Below are 20,511 nucleotides of genomic sequence, written 5' to 3' on the forward strand. Positions count from 1 at the left end.
TACCATGAATACTTAAGGCCAGGTAAGTGCTTGCATAGACGGTGGATAGGGAGTGAATGGAGAATTTACATGAGAAACATTAGTTACTTTAAGGAAGCCCACGAGGGGAAAAATCAAACAAAAAAACTCTTTATCAAGATAAGTAGGCTGAAGGTCCACAGCTCCACTAGAGTCTCTTGACGGCTCACAGCGGCTTTGAACCAGATGCTAACATTAGCATGCTAACATACGCATGTCACATAATGGCAATGTTTGCATGCTAAGGTATTACATACGGTCTTAGTTTTGTGTGTTAGCATGTTAACGTATGTTGTGCTAAATTTACACTACAGTGTCCTATGAGACTGTTTTCTTATAAGTTTATAAGCTTGTGGTGGTGCAAGATTAAAGGTCCACCTGTCAGGACCGATTCAATATTTACATCATTATGCAACACACTTGGTTGTTCTCCTAAATGGCAAACATTCAAAGCATGATACGTTTATTGTATAATTCACTTGGATGGATCTCCTTGGACTTATTGCATTGATGTTGTGCTTAGTACTTACATCCATCCTGTAGCTACAGTGATGACTCTCACTTGTAAGTTGCATATGAAGAAAATTCTGTTGTTTCATTTTATGAACATTTTTGTACATAAAGAAGTATAATGCCATGATCGATGTTTTCATTAAGCTTTGAATATATGTAGAGAATCATTTCTTTGAAGATCATGTTTCATTCCCGTGTGGGAAGAGACATATGTTCTTGATGACATGGGAATAAGGATTAAAGGCACACTGCCATGCTTAAGTGTCACTCTCCCATTGTCAGACTTAAACATTGTCACCAGGGAAGGTGTTAATATTAAGACTAATGGTAAAAAACAACAACACATCTTTCAAAATCCATTTTCCCAGTTTGCCTTTCTGTTAAAAAGATGTCACCTAAAGCTTCACCGTGTTTTATTTTATATACTGTATATTCTTGACAAGGCAGGGCTCCAGACTAACTTTATTTTACAAGGAGCACAGTGGCTCCAACTTAAACTTTTAGGAGCGCAAGCAGAATATTTAGGGGCACATACTGAAAATTGACTTGCAAAGCAAATATTGACATCTCCTTTTCATTCATGATCCTCACAAGCAATGGCCTGCCACCTGTAAAGACAGATTCCAGATACTTTGAGCCATCCATTCCATTTTTTCACCAGTGTAATTATGTAATGTAATTTACTGATTTCACATACGCAAGTAGTTGAAAACTTTAATAGTTGTAGAGTAGAGTACAGTGGAATATTGCTCCTTGATGATGGGTTAACTGGCTTTAATGTGTAAAACGTACTTCCCCCCATTAACTACTAAATACAACACTTTACCAGCTTCAAGTGGCTGACCTTGGATCTTTAATGGTCGGTGTCGTTATGCTAAGGTTTGAATTACAGACGCAGACGGAGCACACAAAGCAGATAATAAGGTCTGAGAGTCTTGACTCACTTGAGACAGAGGTGTGAAGGGTGTGCAGCTCCGTGCATGCTCTTAACTTCTTCATTTCTTTTTGCACAGTGTGCAGAAGCTTGTGATCAGCAGGAAAATGTTGCTAGCAGCAACATCTTAGGCTGTAATCACACTATTGGTGTTGTGCAGCGTGGGGTTTAGCCCGTGTTTATATATAGATCTCTACAGTGATAAGTAGGTTTTGTGGCGTGAGAACTGAAAGTTGCGAGGTTGTTTGATTCCCTACCTCTGCCTATACCTCTGGCTTCACGCTCCCTGTTATTGCCGTCCTAATTCTCATCTCCCATGCTAACATAAATGCCTTAACTTAGCGCTTGAGTCACTCAGTTGTTGGGTTTTCTTTTGATCTGCTTTAAAGCTTATTATTATTTACAGACTGTGATTTCTCCACTCAACCACCGGCGTGCCGCACCGCTACAAGAATAAACCGGTACATAGTACGGACTTTGATCAATTATGAAATATTCGCTAATGGACCGTGTCCCTTCAGTGCACCCTCATCCCCACCACCATCCCCTTCCTGCTCCACGTTGTGCTTGCACTTGCTTCTTTGTTAGGCTCATTTTGACATCTGTGTGTGTAAAATGAGCTCTGTTTGGGAGCTTGTATAACAGTAGAGATAGCATATCAGAATAATAGATTTGTATAGTTCAGTGGGTCATGCTGGCAATTAGTCTAAGTTTTTTTTTTTTTTTTTTTTTAGTAGCAGACTGTCCAAAGTTTAATCCAAAAACAGTCTAAGCATGTGCACCATGCAGCCTGTACTTAAAACAGTGGCATTAAACAGGATGTGATGTGCAAATTCTTAATTAGAATTTGGTGAGGGATTACTGGCCCTCACTAACAGTGGAATTTATAAATCATGTTTAAAGAATACACACACTCTGAAAATATATGAATAATAATATGCTACTAAAAATGTAGTCCATATATTTTTCTATGAGATAAAACATTGTACTTACTTTGAGTTTTGTTAATCACTTCTTATAAGTCTTTCAGCTTTAAGACACAATGTAGCAGTTTGTTCTCATTTAAGTGTCATTAAATAGATTTAAAAGGACAAAAATATATGATGGTGAACTTCGTGTTCTGCTTTAACTTTCTCTTTGCTCCGACTCCTCTGAATTTATCGAAATACGGTCCACGGCGTACATGTGAGAAATCATTATTCTGATGAATGTTGTACTTGTGGTACAGAGGTATGAAGCTGTGTCACTACTTGGAGTGCTGATGCTCTCAGTGCTCAGAGTCGGGATCCAAGTGGGAGAACCACACACAGAGGAGTGTGTGTGTAGTGTAGTGTAGTGTACTCAGGCATTCAAATACTGTGTGAGTCACGCAAGAAATATTCATGTGTACATGCAAATTGTATTTGAAAAATCAATATGAAAAGGGATGTTGCGCAACAGTTTGATTCCACGAAACTGTAAATTGCCTTTGCGGTTAATGCAGTTGGAGTGGAGGCTGTTGTTAAACAGGACATTTATTATAGTAAATGACTTAAATTGGGTTGTGTAGCAGTGTCAGAACAGTGACAGACTAACTGCGAGTGAGTGAATGGATGAGTAGAGAACACAGAACACTGTAAAAAAACTAAAAAAAACTAGGCCCTTTAACATCTGGCTTTTGTCTGCAGTTGGACAGAGCATTCACTCCCAGGTCATATGACTCTGCAGCAGTCACAGGCGGCGATCGGCAGCGACGTTCACACGAATGAATGCATTTTCGTGGTATTTTTACGCCGTCATGCGTTTCCCAACACAAACGCTGCAAAACAGACCTGTCATCTGCGCAACTCTGCAGCTTCACCGAGCTCGGGGTATGAAAGAGTGAGCTGCAGCCCCAAAATAAGTATTAGAACACACAATCATCAATGTCACACGGAGGCTCCCACACTTCCAGCAGCACCAACCTGGGTAAGAGATGTGTTCCCTTTTACCAGTCTGCATGACAGCTAGCTGCTCACTCTTTCCTCCTGCATCTGTGTGTGTGTGTGTATGTGCGTGTTGATGCTCTGTGAGTCCATGTGATGTCATTGCTCCCTGCAGTTGTTTGTGTTCTCAGCTGCCAGTATAAAGGACTCAGTTGCCTTTTATGTGGGTTGACCAGCGTTTGAGAAAACCCATTAATTTTGATGTGCAAAGGTTATAAGAGACTTTATGAAAATGTCTATATGAATTTAGTTGAATTTTTTTTTTTAATATGAACATATGTTGCTTGATTTATATTTTCTCCTATATAGGTTTTACTGGGATCAGGCCTTATTCAATTCAATTCAATTCAATTCAATTCAATTCAATTCAATTATTTATATAGCACCATATCATGCAGAGGCAGTTCAGAGTGCTTTACATATAGGACAACATATTAAAAGTAAACAGTGATAGATACACAGAAGTTCATACACACAAAGACATTTAAGGAAATGCACAGCTAAACAGAAAAGTCTTAAGTTTCGCTTTGAAGGAGCACAACGTCGGAGCATTTATGCCTCGCCCACCACGACTACTTGCTCCAGGTTGACAGGTGAAATTTGATCTCAAGTGGGCCGGACCAGTGAGATAAACCTATAAATAATGAGAACTCTAAATATTCCCTTTGTTTTACTCCTTTTACAGAACATGTTATGGGCAACTTGCCATTTCTGAGAAAAAAATACTTTCTATTTCAACAATGTTATGTCTCTTCTGGCTTCTATGTGATTTTTTTTTACATTTGCCAAACCATCCTGCGGGGCGGATTGGAGGCTCTGGCGGGCCGGTTTTGGCCCGTGGGGCCGTATGTTTGACATCTCTGATCTAGATGGTTAGAGGAGGAAACATCAGAGAGACTCTGCTACGTGTCTGAGCCTCAGTCAGACACAAGCTCTGGAGTATATAATGGGTTGTTGTGTCAGCGGCCTGTGGGACTAGCAGACTAATTAGAATGGTTAGGATCTTTAGCATGTTGTTTGTTTACCTTGTATTACCTTGCTCTTCCTTTTTGTTTGTAACTGCCAGTGTTAATGACACAGTGTTAGTGGCTGTGCTGATGCAAACAACTCTGTCTCGTAATGTTCTGTTATTATCTCATAGCGTGGTGAATGTGCAGGTCACAACTTGTCCACGAGAGCATTTTGGAGTTGTTGGATTGTGTATTTGACGAGTTTGATGAGGGAAACCAAGAAATCCCATTAGCCTCCGTAGCGTAGCTCTGAGCAGCTTGCGGCTCTGCTCCGCCGTTCTAAAAATAGCTTGCACCGACAAATAAAGGTAACAAACCTACTCCTAAGACTATAGAGATATAGCTATGGGCGAATTTGCCAAAATGTTGAACTATCCCTTTAAGACTGTCATTGGTTCACCACGGTTCAGGGTAGTTCAAGGAAACCATGTATAATGGAGCTCTTTTTTTATGTTGATATTCATTGAAAGTGTTAGAAGCAATCCACAAGTCTGCCTTCCACTTTAAAACCAAATGACCAAATCAGTGCGTACTGCTGTGACTGCAGTGAAACCTCAAAATCAGCCCGAGAACAAGTTTGATAGTGCAGCTGGGACCAGGATTCAGTATCTAGTCCTCGCTGCACTTTCTGTGATCTTTGTTTCAAATGATGTCTTCCAGTCAGCACTCTCAGTTCTCATGACTTATGAGCCTGATGCATCTTTGCTACTCTTCACACTTACATAACAGAAAAAATCACACACAAAGCTCAGTCATGCATTCATAATGTTTTCTTTTTCTTTTTCCATTTCTGCACAGTGCGTGCGTGTGTGTGTGTGTTTTGGCGTACAACACTAATACTTCAAACAGCTTGGAGCAGAATGTATTGTCTGAGGGACTGAGGCATGACACAAAGCACACTGTTTCTCATGATCTGCTGCCTCCGTTAAAAATCACTCCTTATTCTTCTGTATCCTCAGTGTTCCATCACTTCTGCATGTAAACTCTGCTAAATCTAAGTTTTAGCATACTAATTTTTGCCAATTAGCATTAAAACGTTTTTTTTTACTGGAAGCTGGTGAGAATGTTCTTAGCTTTGCAGGTATTTGGTGATAAATCAAAGTAATTTGAGGGTCTGTACCAGCTGCAACAAGCAGGAAGCACACCATCAGCAGTTAAACAAGGCAATCTATTAAACAAACAGACATTTTTTATATACATAGTATAAGTATAAAAACACATAGGGTATGGGAGACAGTGGGTCAATTGTGTAGGAGGTGGAAATAGTGTGCAAGTGTTGTTAGGTGCCTGAAAACAAAATAAAAGGAGTGAAGGAATGAATTGAACAGCATGACCAAGTGGCTGCCTATGGGGAGGGACAGAGAGAGAGAGAGAGAGAACCAGCCATGGCCAGAACCTGGGGAATCACCAGCCCAGTTGTTCTGAAAATCTGTTCTCCACCCACCAGGATGTAATCAGACCAAAAGACACAGATTGACATGGAAATTAATTATACAATTGGCAACACTTTATAAGTACACACTATTAAGCATTGGTTAAGCATGAATAAATACTGAATTTTTCATTTATAACGTATGAATGCTCATTAATATGTAGTTTATAGAGTTAGTGCTTATCAGTGATGAGTAAAACATGTTTAACTGTGCTTCTAAACTACATACTAATGAGTATTCATGTGTTACAAATGATGAATTCAGTATATTAATGCTTAAAAAATGCTTAATAGTGTGTACTTAGCATACAATTTAATCAAAACACAAGCAAAAAAAACAATTACAACAACAATAGCATTAGCATTTAGCGTTCATTAGCGTTCCAGCACGACCTGCTTGTGTGTGTGTCATGTCAGTCAGCCCCTCGTCGCGGTGCACACAGAGATGAGAGCCGGTGAAACCTTTTTTTTTTTTTTTTTTGTGAGACTACGACCAAAGGTCCAAGCGATAGCTAGCTAGCATCAATCGACGCACGTTTTTTCTGCGTGTTGCCATGAGATTGTTTGACGTGGGCGGAGCCAGAGAGATGTCAATCAAAACGAGGGAGCTGTCAATCAGAGCGTTATCTGCCACGCCCACTCTGTCCTGACAAGTGGCCTAAACAGCAAAATGAGCTGTTTTTAACCAGGTTTTCTAATAGTTATGAATAGTTATTTTCACTCAGATGTTTGTGGATGCTTAATGAGACACTTGACTATAATATTAGCAAGCATTTAAAGTCATGTTTCCAGAGGCTTTAAAACCAGCTGTCAGGATTTCTGTAACTTTGTTATGTCACAACAAAGCCTAACTCTAGCTCTGACAACTTTTTAGGTGGGTTTTGATGCTTAAAACCAATCATACACTTGGAATAAAACACTGTACAAGTGTATGATCTGGGACCTGTAACAAATCACACCCATTAGCTGGTGTATATGCCAGTTTTAAAACTTTATTTATTGAACTTCAAATCACACCAACGTGTGTCTGCTTTCTGACAAACCGCCTAAATTCCAGTGGATGGATCTTCATTGTGATGTTGGCAGTGGCTGCTGGGAAATGTGTGCTGCAGCCACAGAAAGCCTCTCATTCAAGTCCTCCCCTTTGTTTTTCTGTTGTTGTGTCTGGCAGAGATCTCAGGGAACTCGGAAGACATCCCTCTGGTGCGCTGGCGGCAGCAGTGGCTGGAGAACGGCACCCTGCTCTTCCACATCCACCATCAGGACGGCAGCCTGAACCTGCCAGAGCCCACCACGGACCCGGCCAACGACTCCGCCAAGGAGGAGCTGCGCATCCTGCACATCTCTGTCATGGTAAAACTGACTGTTCACTAAACAGCGAGAAAAAAAAAAGAAATCTTTCACCAGTTCTTTTACTTCATGCAGATCAATATATATTCAAATATATAACATGACTTTAAAGCAGCTGAGTTTTTTTTTCTTGTTAAAGCTGAGACATCCTCAGAGATATCATCTTTGAGATAAGATAACACGCTCCATCCTCCTTTGTTGAACGGGAACGGACACGTTCGACATAGAAATACGGGTGTCTGACAATCCTAAGTAAAACATAAAAGAAGACGAAGACCCTTCTCCTGTTTTTTTTTTTTTTATGTCAGCGGGACGCTGCGCAGACAGGCGGCAGAAGGACTCTTTGTGGAACGCAAAATTTTCTAAAGTTTCACATTTGAGTTGCAGAATGTAGATTTTTGCATGCCTGCACTGTATCAAACCTTATCTGCTATGTCGGCAGAGAAGGAAATGAATCCTCAGATCTTGCAGCTTCCTCCTCTTGCCTGAGGAAATGTATATTTATTAGATCTTAGATATGCCACACCTACTCCCAGTGCCCTTTTTTCCAGCCCAAAGACATTACAATCTCGCTTTGATGGATGATATGTATTTTCAGACATTGAAAGCATATTATAGCTGCATACACAAATGATTAGTCAGCTTGAGGAGACTCTCTTGCCAGCAGCTACGTCGGGCCGAGCGGAGGCAGGGAGCCGCGCGGTGATGCCCGCTGAATGTCAACCACCCCGAGACCTTGAGATAATAACAAATAACTGACCTTGACTACCCCTCCCTGCATGTTTTGCATGAATTAGCGAACATCAAGCCGATCCACCGGGCGCACAGGTTTGAGTGTCGGCAACGTTGTTGTTGTTTTTTTTCTATATGGAAGCGAGTTAACCTGTGTGGAGGTTCGGCTTCCTCCCTCTTTGATTTCCCTTCTTATCGCACCTTTTTTTTCTTTTTTTTTTTTTACTTCCTTGCTCCATCTGCATTTCACATCCCATCAGCTTCAGGTCCAGCTCTGTGTGTTCCCTGCTCTGCTAATTCCTCATCCTCAAAGAGCTGCGGCAAGTGGCGCTGCCACCAGGGTGTTTTCATGAAGGTGTGGGCAGAGACGGATTAGCATGCAGATATAAGCAGACCGTGACAACAGATGGAGGCAGTGTTGCCACTGCGTTGCTCAGGCCCCGCTGCAGCTTGCCACCCGGCTGGAGGCCCTGACCTATAAATCCAAAGCCATGTCACTTGTTCAACTCCTTGTGGAAACAAAAAGGGTCCCGTGAAGGCTGCTTTATGGGTAGTTGTTTTTTTTTATTTGCTGAAGCCCACACCTGTCACACACCTGCTCCTCTTTCCATTGGACGTCATTGGGAGGACTGCAGAACAGCAGCAGTCAGCACAGGTTAGTAGTGAGGGGAAAGGAGCTGTGGTATGCACTTGTGTGTGCTACAACTCTCATTAAAATGTTAGGGAACCCTTCTGATATATGGTTACACTATAAACAGCAGCAGTAGATATTTCAGGCTTAGTTCACCTCAGAATTTTGTGGCTTTTACACACAGCAGCTTTGTATCTGCCAAGGAACTTCTAAGATCTGGCAACATCATGGGGCGGTGTATAAGAGCAGGTCATCAGCAGTGTTGGGCACTGACTTTTGAAAAGTTATAGCTACTAGTTACTTTCCCCAAAAGTAACTAAGTTAGTAACTGAATTACTATACATTATTAAAGTTACTAATTATTCGGAAAAGTAACTATTGCGTTCACGTCGGGTCGCCTGTAATTCAAATGGGGTCACCTGCAATGTCTAGTAATTGATTAAAAAAATTACTCTCACTTCTTAAATATGAATTAAGTTCAAATAAGAAGCAGCATGGAAAAATATCGTACCTGGCACATCTTGATTGAGAGGTTGGCCAGAGATTTGTGATGTCATAATGTGGTCAAGAGCCAAAAAAGGGTTAACCATAACCCTAACCTCCCATTTATCTGGAACTAACTGGAACCAACTCACTCAGCATGCCTCCACACAGGAATCTGTAATGTATTATTTTGTGACAGGACTTATTAAGTCAAGTAAAGGCACATTTTATTGTCTGTAACGGTAACGCCGTTATTTTATACACCGTTATTCCAATCACTGGTCATCAGGTGGATATCCTACATCCTTTCAAATCAAATTCTTACTCTCTTACACACATATTCTTATTCTAGTTTTGTATTATATGTCATATATGCATGTGAGAGTGAGACTGTATGTATGTGTAAGTAGAATATATGTGTGTGAGAATGCCAGAATGAATTATGTCATGTACAGCCCCTCATAGGATATCACAAAATAATACACCCATCAAAGTGCACATAATATACACTTTTTTTTCCGTCCATCAACTGGTCGGAAAAAGGCTGTTTATCTTGAACTAACCAACTCTTTCATAATTCCTCTGCACTGGCAGGCTCTGCGACGCACCATCAGAACAGCTCTCAACTACTTCTGCAACCCAACCAACCATTGTGTGTGAGAATGCCAGAATGAATTATGTCTTGTATGGCCCCTCATAATATCCTACATCCTTTCAAATCAAATTCTGATTGGTCGGACTGTAGAGGTAGGTTGAGAGCTGATGCTGTTAGATTTTTTTTCCTGCAGGTTGTCTGGTCTGTGGTTGGCAGAGGTCCAAATCAGTTGTCAGTGACCGTGTCACAAAGACAATGGGAGATTTTTCCTCACGATTGTAGGCTTTCATCTCAGACGGCAAAGCACTGCAGAGTTTAAAGGGGCCTTGTCTGACAGGCATGTAAACAAACTCACAGTTTAGCCAGACAATGTCAATCACTTTATTAGGAGGTAAAACCAAAAGCACACACACAAAATAAACTGTGCACAGGTCAAAATGGAGCTAGGAAATGAGTTTAGTGTTTGTTGTTGTGTTTTATAAAGGACTCGTATCCCCTGTAGAGCTCTGCACAGGCCTAAGCTCTTCAAACATTAAACTTGGCCCCTTCCTACATGATTAAGACCTGACCAACAGAACCCAACCGGTGCTGCCAAATTTGAGACGTGAACCCGACCTGAAAGCCACAGCTATATTTTTGCTTAATTTTACCCATTACGGAGCATTAGTTTGCCGGGATAATGAAGTGCACTGGGTACACACTCTTTACCTCAGCCCACTGGCTGTTGTGCATCCACTCAAACACATGACTCATACTTGTTCAGACATTTGGCACAGAGCAAGACAGCCTGAAGCGTTATGCAATAAAATGGCCTGAACGATGGTCCAAACAAAAACAGTATTGTAGCAAAAGTTCTGGAATTAGAAAAATAGTAAAATAATACCCACGGTTGTTTGATTATCAAACAAAATTGCTCATTCATTTTCCGCCCATCAACTAATTGAGAAACTAATAAACTGCTCAGGTAAGTATTCACATTTTATGAACAGAATGCTGAAATCCATCGACTCTCCAGCGTTAAAAGGAAATGCTTCCTTTAACATTTGTCTCAGGGGCTGTGTTTTACAGCACCGCTGCCATGCTTTTATCAAACACTCAAAATTGAGTTGAACTGGTCCCAGTTCTGCACATCCAAGGCCAGGTGGGCTTAGCCAGGAAGCAGAACGTCTAATCTGCCACAGTTCATTGCCTGGCCACTATGCCTACCATGAGACTGTTTATGCCTAATGGATGAGTTGGGACTCCAGCATTTTTAGGCTTGAAGACAAGCCAAGACTTATTATGGGTCTGATCCTAAAGGGGAATCAGGTTCAGTGAACTGCACCAAACCCAGGGTGGGTTAGGTCGACCAAGCTGTAATTTTCCCTGAATCCAAGGTTTTCTCCTCACTTTTAGTTTTTTTTTTTTTTTTCAAAATGCAGAACTAAAGATAATACCCACATTCACACTGAGAGCAGAGTAATTGTCAGTTGCTGTGCCCCAGTGTTTTTGATGTGCACTGTTCTATAGTTGGAGGCTTCCTCACACAGGGTTCAAAGCTTGCCCTCACACCCAACAAGGTAACCGTAGTGTCCTCCACTGACCACGGCTGGTCATCCATAATAGATGACTAACCTTGTGTATGTCTGTACCAACACCGGTCGAGACACTGGCAGTTCAAACTCACATCCTAAACTCCAGCTGGAGCCCTACAGGCAGGGACAGAGTAAATCGAAACCCACTCTCCACACAGCTGTGGAAGGACAAATAAAGACACTATGTATTTAAAACAGTTTAAGATATTTAAAGTGGCAAGATTGATTGATTTATGTCGACAGTCTGGAGCTCCAGTGTATCTCCGCTTCACACAATTCTCCAATTTTAATTTCCAAATTTTAATCAGCTGCGGTTTTGCCACAGGGGTTCAATGGATCAATCCAATCATTGCATACAGTAAGGAGACCTCCACACCATAATGAGTAAATTACATTATATCAAAGACTAATATAGTTTTAATACCTAGGGATTAGATTTGATGTTTCTTTTTCACCCGTGGATCTTTTAGCTATATTGTTTCTGTCTCATTTTTTCCTTGGAGGCCATGAAGTAACTTTTTAATTTGTGAAAGCATCATAGTAAAACACAAACTCAGAAGTGGGTATCAAAGACTTAAGAAGGGAATATATATAGTCAGGGGCGCCGCCAGGGAGTTTGGGCCCCATGAAAAAATAATCATTCCCATATTTGTGAGAAGAACACTATGGCAGGTGCTTGGTAGGGGAAGCACTGAACGCTCTGAATACAATGGAACTCACTGTAAAACTCTATAAAATATAAGCCAATGGCCATCTCTAAAGCAACTTTTATTTGTGGTGCGACAAAATCACATACAAAGTCAAGTGTTACGACTTGTCGCTCCAGGAGGCACTAGCTTGTTCGAAAAGTCCACCCCGTGACAGCCAAACAAAGCGTTGTCAAACTGGGCTCTGGTGAGTCTCAAGTAGCGCTGGAAGGAATGGAACTAGTGATTAACAGGCTAATCCAGACAATCCACCACTAATTCACGGATGATGAAACACTTAGGGCGTATTCACACCTGGTTTGTTTGCTTTGTTCCGATACAACAACTAAACCGCTACAACTGTTGCATTCTTTTTTGGGAGGTTGTTTGTGTTCACACGGCAACATTTCCAAGCAGTTCAAAGTTGTAAACAAATGCCATGTGCGAACCAACTCTTCTGTTATTGGTCAGAAATCTTACCTGGAAGGAGGAGGAGGTTAATAAAAACCATGGAAGAGCGGTCTCAACAGGCCTGAAAACTATAATCCAAAACCAGTCCGAACTGCGGTTGAAGCCCAGACCCGACCCAATCCGAGTCTTTTGCGTATATTTTCAGCCCAAATCCGACCCAAACACAGTCAAAAAAAGAAGCCAAACCAGGTGTGAATACGCCCTAACCCACCTTGATTTTTGAAAAAAATGGGTGACAAACTGTCTCCCTTTTGCTTCCTTGTCTTTCTTTTTTTTCTTTTCTTTTTTGACAGATTTTTGAGGCATATTTTTTAATTCGGCCACCTGCTTTCTCCACCTCCTTACTGGCTGCCTGTGGCATGGGGAGGGCGGGGTCGAGAAATGTTTCTAAAACAAATAAAGTACTGTAGGTGTCACCAGTACATGATAAATAAAATATATTTGTGATTATAAGTTCATAACTTAGTGTCATATTATTTTTGTCAGTATTATATTCTTATTAGGGGCCTCTCTGGGCCCTGTCAGTCATGGGCCTCTAGAATCCTTCTCCTTAATACCCCCTTTTGCGCGCCCCAGGATATAGAAAAATCCACAAAGGTCGCCAGTGTGGGTCATAGAACTTCTGACGATTCTGCTGGATGGTGCAGAATCTGGGCCAGATCTTACTCTTTTACCTCGGCCGCCTGGAAGCCCTGGAGGTACAAAGTTTTGTGTGGATCAGTAGTGTGAAAATCGCCCCTGACTGTGCCCACTCAACCCAAAAGGTGAGGAGCAGTGGAGTCTGTCAGCGCCGCATGTTGTCTGACGTGGAAGGTGGCAGATACTGCTGGACTGTTGCTTTTACTTCAGTCTGCTTTGTGCTTTGGCAGACATACTGTACTGTAAGTTTGAGCAGTAACAGTGCATCCACTTTTTCGAGGAGGGTTAGTAAATAACATATACCGTCAGTTTCTTAAAATATCTATTGATCCTGGTCCTATCTTCTAGAGTTCAGCGAAACACACAAAAAAAGTTATTTTCCTTTTCCAGAGAAAATCACAGTAATTCTTTCCATTTGACCTAAAAAAGAAATCTGTGAAAAATCTTTGATGTACTCTCCGGGTCATTACCCCCTGGAATTACAGCTGTGGCAGTCATAGTGGTAGGTGATAGTTTTGATGTTTTTCCTTTTCACTTTAAAGGGATAGTTCAACATTTTGTCAAACTGGCCCTTTGCCATAATCCCTATAGTCTTGTAACGTTCCGTTATTATCTCATAGCATGTTGAATGTGCAGGTCACAACGAGAGCATTTTGGAGTCATTGGATTCTTTATTTGATGAGTTTGATGAGGGAAACCAAGAAATCCCATGAGCCTCCGTAGCGTAGCTCTGAGCAGCTTGCGGCTCTGCTCGGCCGTTCTAAAAGTAGCTTGCACTGACAAATAAAGCAAACGAACCTACTCCTAAAACTATAGGGATTATGGCATTGGGCCAATTCTCCCAAATTTTGAACTATCCCTCTTGCAACTTATTCCCATTTCAACATTTTAAAAGTTATTTTTTTATACTGTGTACATATTTTTGATTTAATTAAACATGTTCACATGCCGTACAGCAGCAATGAGGAGGAAGAGGGGGAGGAGGGTTTTGTTCTGTGACACAAATGCAGCTAAAGCTTTGGTGACAGATGGAGAAAGAAAAGAAAGTAGGATGTAAAGGGGGAAAAAAAGCCTGCAACATGTTGGGAACCAACAGGTTTTGTGTTATGACATGCTTCCTTTGGGCATTACAAATCTTTGCCAGCATGTGGATTAAAAAGCAGATATGTATAGACTCCCTTTTTTTTTTTGCTACTAACCATGAAAGATTCCAGTATAATTTTAAAATATTTCAAAACGATCTTTTGATCTGCTGTGGGCGTACATGACTGTGGCGAGTTAGCAGGGCTATAGCCAAGACAGTTTCCATGGTGCCGCCCCACCACACAGAGGAAAACTGACCAGACTGACCCGAGCGTTTTTCTTTAATGTGATCTTTCACATGTATATTCTGTCAATTTCATCCCCCTATGTCATGTCATTTCAAAGGCATCTCTCTCTTAGCACAAATATTCTGGTGTAGAAAAATGAAATCCTTTGACTTCAAAATTAGAATGTACTGAGAGAGAAACACCATCTCTGAGAAAAACTTTGTAATTTACCTGCTGAAACACTGACAATTATTGCCAATTTATTTTTTAAAGTAAATGTTTAATTTAATGCATAATAATCAGGTAACTCTCAGTGTTGAATCTAATGTTATGATTAGTCATGACATTTCTTCCAGTAGCGCCTGAAAAATATTAAAATTGATAATGGAACGATTGTTTCTGAGAGATACAGGGATCCACACTGCAGTGTGAAGGGGATTGTGGCTGTGACACAGCTCTGCTCGGTGTGTATTGACATGCATGTGGTGACCCTCCTGAAACCTGTGTTGATAGCATTGATCGCATAAATCTTAAATCAATGCGGCCCTGACCACTTGTAAAGCAGCAGTCGGGGCTGAATCCCGGCCTCCAGAGCCGCTCCCCGAGCATCACAGCATGGCGTGTTTTTTGAAAAGCTGGCCGAGCAAGACAAACCAATCCATAGCTTCCCTATGGGTGGTGAGGACGGCACACAGCCCGAATGCCCGGTCTGTTTGTAGTGCCTCAGAATCTGTGATGCAGACAACACAGAACCATGGCTTCTTGTTTTTTTTTCCACCAAAACAAGAACAACACAACAATCTCTATTTCAGTTGGAACAAAAAAGGTTTTCTTACATTCAGTGTTTGTGATATTAACAATGGATCGCTTTACAGTCACTCATTTGTTGTCCTCACATAACACTGAAGCTGTGTTAATGGTTACTAAGAGCTGTTTGTTATTTCCACAAATCAACTTCCAACCACATGTACCTCATAGTGTTCAGTCTTTTATCTCCCAACATAATCAACAGAAGATGAATAGGTGGTTTTCAGGTGACGTCACGCGGAACGTCACGACTGCAGATGGAGGGCAGGAAGTGTTTTGCTAGCAGGAAAAGAATATGAAAATGTCTACGGTCTGCGCTGTCGACGGCTGTTCAAACCGGTCAAACCGGGAAAATCAAAAACGTTACTTGAGAGTTCCTAAGGTAGTAACACATAAAGGACTCAAATTTCAACAACTGACCGAAAAACGGTGGGTGGGAGGGACGGAAGTGACCATAGTAAACAAACGGTGTTCTAGCCTGCCTTACAGTAAAAATGGCACATAGAAAGAGGAATAAAGCAATATATTAAGCGGCAATATATATTTAAGCATCAAAGATGTTCAACCAAACCCACATAGTTTGAAACAACGTTCAAAACACACACAGCCAGTGTCACAACTAAGCATATAAAGGCATATAGAGTCTGTGGTCAGTTTATAACGCTTGGGAATTTGCTCCGATGTTTGTTCTGGGAGAAGTGCAGAGTCTGTGTGAGCCCCGACCGGGGACCGTGGCAGCGGCAGCAGCCGCTCCACTGAGCTAAACTACGGGCGGGCCCGGAGGAGGAAACGAGCCAAGTAACGTATCCGCACGCTTTTAGAGGTTTACCGCTGGCTGGTTAAATTAATTTTAGGAGATTAATGTTGGTCTCATTGATGAAAATGAACAACTGTGGCAGTGGCATTAGTTTGTTTGAATGAAAAGTGAGCAGGGCTGCCTCTGGGCTACGTAGGGGAGAGCGGGGTAAGTAGTGCCAATTTTTACTTAAATTGCCTTTAAAGCAAGGGGATTATTATAATGCCCCCAACTAATATGTGTACATATAGTTTAGGATGTTGTGCATCCCTGGGAACAATCACTTTGAATCTTAAATCAACTGTTTCAGAAATATAGCTTTAGAAAAAAAAAAAAATTCTGGCACAACATGTTTTGTTCATCCACCAGGCTACGAGCACAACCAGACTGGGCAGGTGTGTTCAGGGGCGGTCCCTCATCACACATGTTAAGTTTCAAGCAAATCAGTGCCCATTGTCATGTTTCTCCTATACACAGACAGCACTGCCACTGGCACAACTTAACCCAGGCCCTTTGGCACAAATTACCCCAAGCCCAGCATTTTGAGAAAAAAGGATTCCCCAGCTGTTTTGAGCTGGCATCATGCTAACTGTATAGACTCATGGTGTAGCTTAATAAAGCACTAAAACATGTGTGAACTGTTTTCAAAGTTATCTATAATTGTTCAAACATGGCAATCAAAAAAACGTTGATCATAGAAATTTTACTTTGGAGGACAAAAACTTGTTTTTTGAACATAAATGTGCTTTCCTCTCAAGCCATGTGTCTCCCTTCTTGATAGGATGAGTGAAATGACCAACTTCTTCTATGGTTTTCTAGATAACAGGGGTGGAACTACTTGCCCCATGGCACAAATTACCCCACTCTCCCCTACTGAAATCACCACATTTATGTAAATAAATAAATGTTTTACTATGAACCGATCAGTCTAATACATTTTATTTTGTTGAGTCAACATGGTTACTGTACATGGCAAAGATTATTACCACTTTATGACTTAAAATTACTCGGTATTTCTATGGGAGTCCTATGGGAGTGTTGCCACTCTGTTATATCAATCGCTCTGGTCGACGCGGTGTGTTTCACTGCTTCCTTTCTCCTGACTTAAGGTTGTATGGATCGTATCCAATATATTTCTAAAATTTTTGGTGATACCTACTACGTGCCGGCTCGACCAAAAGCTAGTACTCGCTTTCCATCATTTTCAGGCACCGCTCTCCGCTTCCTGCCCTCCATCGCCCCGCCCCCTTTGCGTCATCATAACCACGTGACTGAAAACAAGCTATATAATATATTTAGAGAGCAAGACCAGTGTATTAATTACACACATAATAATAGAACATACTAAGCACTACAAAGGTAAAAAAAAAAAAGAAGAAGAAAAAAAGAGTTAAAACACATCTGCACACAAAAATAAATAAATAAAATAAATCGACTTCAATCAAACATACATTTAAAGAGATACTCCTACATTTTGGCAAATTGGCCCATTGCTGTATAGTCTTAGGAGTAGGTTCATTACCTTTAATTGTCAGTGCAAACTATTTTTAGAACGGCAGAGCAGAGCCGCGAGCTGCTCAGAGCTACGCTACGGAGGCTCGTGGAATTTATTGGTTTCCCTCATCAAATACACAATCCAACAACTCCAAAACGCTCTTGTGGACAAGTTGCGACCTGTACATTCACCACACTATGAGATAATGATTGTTTTCGAGGTAAATTCATGCAAAACTGCTGATGCACGTTCCCGTCGGGGGCAGTTTTTCTGCAAGCAGTAACGTTCCGTCATTATCTCATAGTGTGGTGAATGTACAGGTCGCAACTTGTCCCTAAATAGCTGCAGGTTGACAAATCATTCCAAGTATTAAGGCACTCATATCAAAGAAGAGGAGGAGACTTTTTTTTCTGAACAATAAATAAGATTTAGTGATGTGAAGTGAAGTGTGTTGAAATTACAATTCATTTATTTTACTGCATGACTTTATAACTTTCGTTATATAAACACACAACAACTTAAAGTAAAAGTATTGGGCAAACTTGTGCAAGTAAGTACTCACCAGGCTCAGGGCTGAGCCGCATCACAGCAAATGGTGATCACAAATAATAGCTTCTAGAGCTTGTGAGCTACATGTCTACTCAGTTCAGTGTCTCTAAAAGCACCAACAAAGCTTTGACTGGGCAATTATTTCTAACTCTGATGTAACTTTCAGTGGGTATAACACCAGACCCCATTCCACCCACTGAACATATAAGAGAGACGAACGGCAGGTCAGAGGTCTGACACCTGGCCTGTTGTTGTGTCAAATTCTGAGTTATCACCAACTCATCTGAAGCTCATTTCTTGATTCCTGAAGCAGCCGCTTTTTACAGAATAAAAGTTCTGATAAACTGAACGTGCTCGGCACCAAAAAGCAGACGGGCTGGAGCATTGTGCAGCGAAGGAGTAAGATAATGCTGGGAAGAGACCGAAACGGAATGTTGGCTGTAACTTTGTTAGAGTAGCAGAAACCAGACAATTAGGGTATGCTCCAGTTATTTGTAATTAAGCATAATTAGCCCAGTTCCCCCTCCATCATTATTTAAGAAGCGAGAATGCTGAGAATGCTGCTGACTGACGGCATTGTGGAATCACTTGGGATGTGTGGACAGCTGATACACCAAATTGTATGTTGCCCATGACTTTTTTTGTTATTAGGGGCCAGGCAGCCTAAGCTGCACAGCAATTTAAAAACTTAAACATTTCCTAACAAATCAACCGTATGTGCTACAGTTCTGCAAATTCATCAAAAATGTAGCCCCAATACTTTAGAAACCTATGTACTATTAAATCCAATGATAAAGTCCATCACTCAGTTTTTTTCAAAAACTGTAAAACTTATTAATCTTTTCTTCTCCCAGAATTTCTGCGCAGTTGACACCAAATTTACTACACTGCATCTCCAGACTGTCCTCCACAAAAATAGCACCCGGATGTTTGATATTTGGAAAACTGAGCCAAAAGTGCATGAAAATGTTTGACTGTAAACATATAACAGTCAATTCTCGATAAATACATTTTCAATCTTCCTGAAAAAAATTGACAATATTTTGGAGTTGTGGTTGATGAAGTTTGGCAAATATCAGAATTTTATCTCAAAAACTTAATTTGGAATTCTGTTCTCATGGCAACAATTACAGTCAATGCAAGAATGGCATTTTTAAACATCAGTTTTTCACTTAAAGGAATAGTTAACCAAAAATAAAATTCAGTCATTATTGACTCACCCTGATGCTGATGAATACTCCGGAGTAGTTTTTTATTCCTCAAAGTGCATCGGAGACCCGGGAGGCCGGTTCGTAGTCCAACAAAATCCTTAGGCCTATATGAGAGTCAATAGAGCCCGACACAAAAAGTCCATAAAACTACACAAAAACCTTGTAATATTCCTCCACATAGCTCATTTACTACAATCCAAGTGTCCTGAAGGGATATAGTCCAGAGTTAGGACCTTTTTACAGCCTAAACAGTCCTGTATTGCGCTTTGACGTTCACACTCATTAACATGAGAGCGCGACCCATGCAAATTCAATACAGGACTGTTTAGGCTGTAAAAAATGTCCTAGTTTTGTAGTTTTGAGTAAACTCTGGACTATATCCCTTCAGGGCACTTGGATTGCAGTGGACGAGCAGTGTAGAGGAATATTACAAGGTTTTTGTGTAGTTTTATGGACTTTTTGTGTCGGGCCCATTACTCTCATATAAGGATTTCGTTGGACTACGAACCAGCCTTGCGGGTCTCCAGATGCACGAGTATTCATCAGCATGAGGGGGAGTCAATAATGAATAACTGAAGTTCATTTTTTGGTGAGCTATTCCTTTAAGGAGCAAATCACTTATTGCAAAAACAAATCACCAACATTTCCATGCTGTCAAGATTCAACATGTGTATTTTCAGATTTTTGTCTTGTTACCATAATTTTTGACACTTTGACAGCTGTTTGAAATCTGCCTTGACAGCTGCTGTCACCATGGTGACTGCTTTAGTCCATTTGTGAAGCCACACACCAGGTTTCACCTCTATTCAATTAGCTCCATGAGGTGGGGGCTGGTTCAGTGTCAGTCTGAGTTTGTGAGTTCAAACCTCAGTTAATCCAGAATGGAAATTGTAATGTTGTTTTCCTATTCTGTCTCTTGTTGCTCAGAATCGCCTAAATTTGTCTAAAATTGCCCGACCCCCGACCATTCCTGTGAAGCAGCTTTAACTGTTATTATTGTGTATGTTGCTGTTGTGGGCAGGGACTGGGTCACAGGACTTCTCTTAAAAGGCTTGGGTGCTTTGCGGGTGTGAGTTTGGATAGTGAAAGCTTTTAATGAGCGTAGCTCCAGCTCTGGAGTGAGTCTACACTAGAGGTAACAGAGGGCGAATATAAACCTTGTGTCAGTGTTAGGCAGAAAGAAACACAACTTCAAATCGACACCAATGCCTCCCCCATGCCGGCTGCTAAGACGCCACAACAACTAAGCCCTATGTCTGTTGTGCTTTTGACTTGTGTGCAGCCCCAGGCAGCCAGTTAATGCAGCTTTAA

The 20,511-nt window shown here is 41.1% G+C and overlaps 1 protein-coding gene across 1 annotated transcript in view; it reads left to right on the plus strand.

Annotated features, from left to right (window-relative positions):
• astn1 (astrotactin 1) overlaps window positions 1–20,511 on the plus strand; it is a gene marked incomplete at both ends in the record, with an annotated part of 556,709 nt that overhangs the window by 95,789 nt on the left and 440,409 nt on the right. Inside the window, one exon of the mRNA XM_083991516.1 lies at window positions 7,043–7,224. Coding sequence (XP_083847642.1) covers window positions 7,043–7,224 — 182 coding nt within the window. The remainder of the gene's footprint in view (window positions 1–7,042; window positions 7,225–20,511) is intronic.

Source organism: Trachurus trachurus (assembly GCF_905171665.1).
Source record: "Trachurus trachurus genome assembly, chromosome: 17".
In the NCBI taxonomy this organism is placed as follows: Eukaryota; Metazoa; Chordata; class Actinopteri; order Carangiformes; family Carangidae; genus Trachurus; species Trachurus trachurus.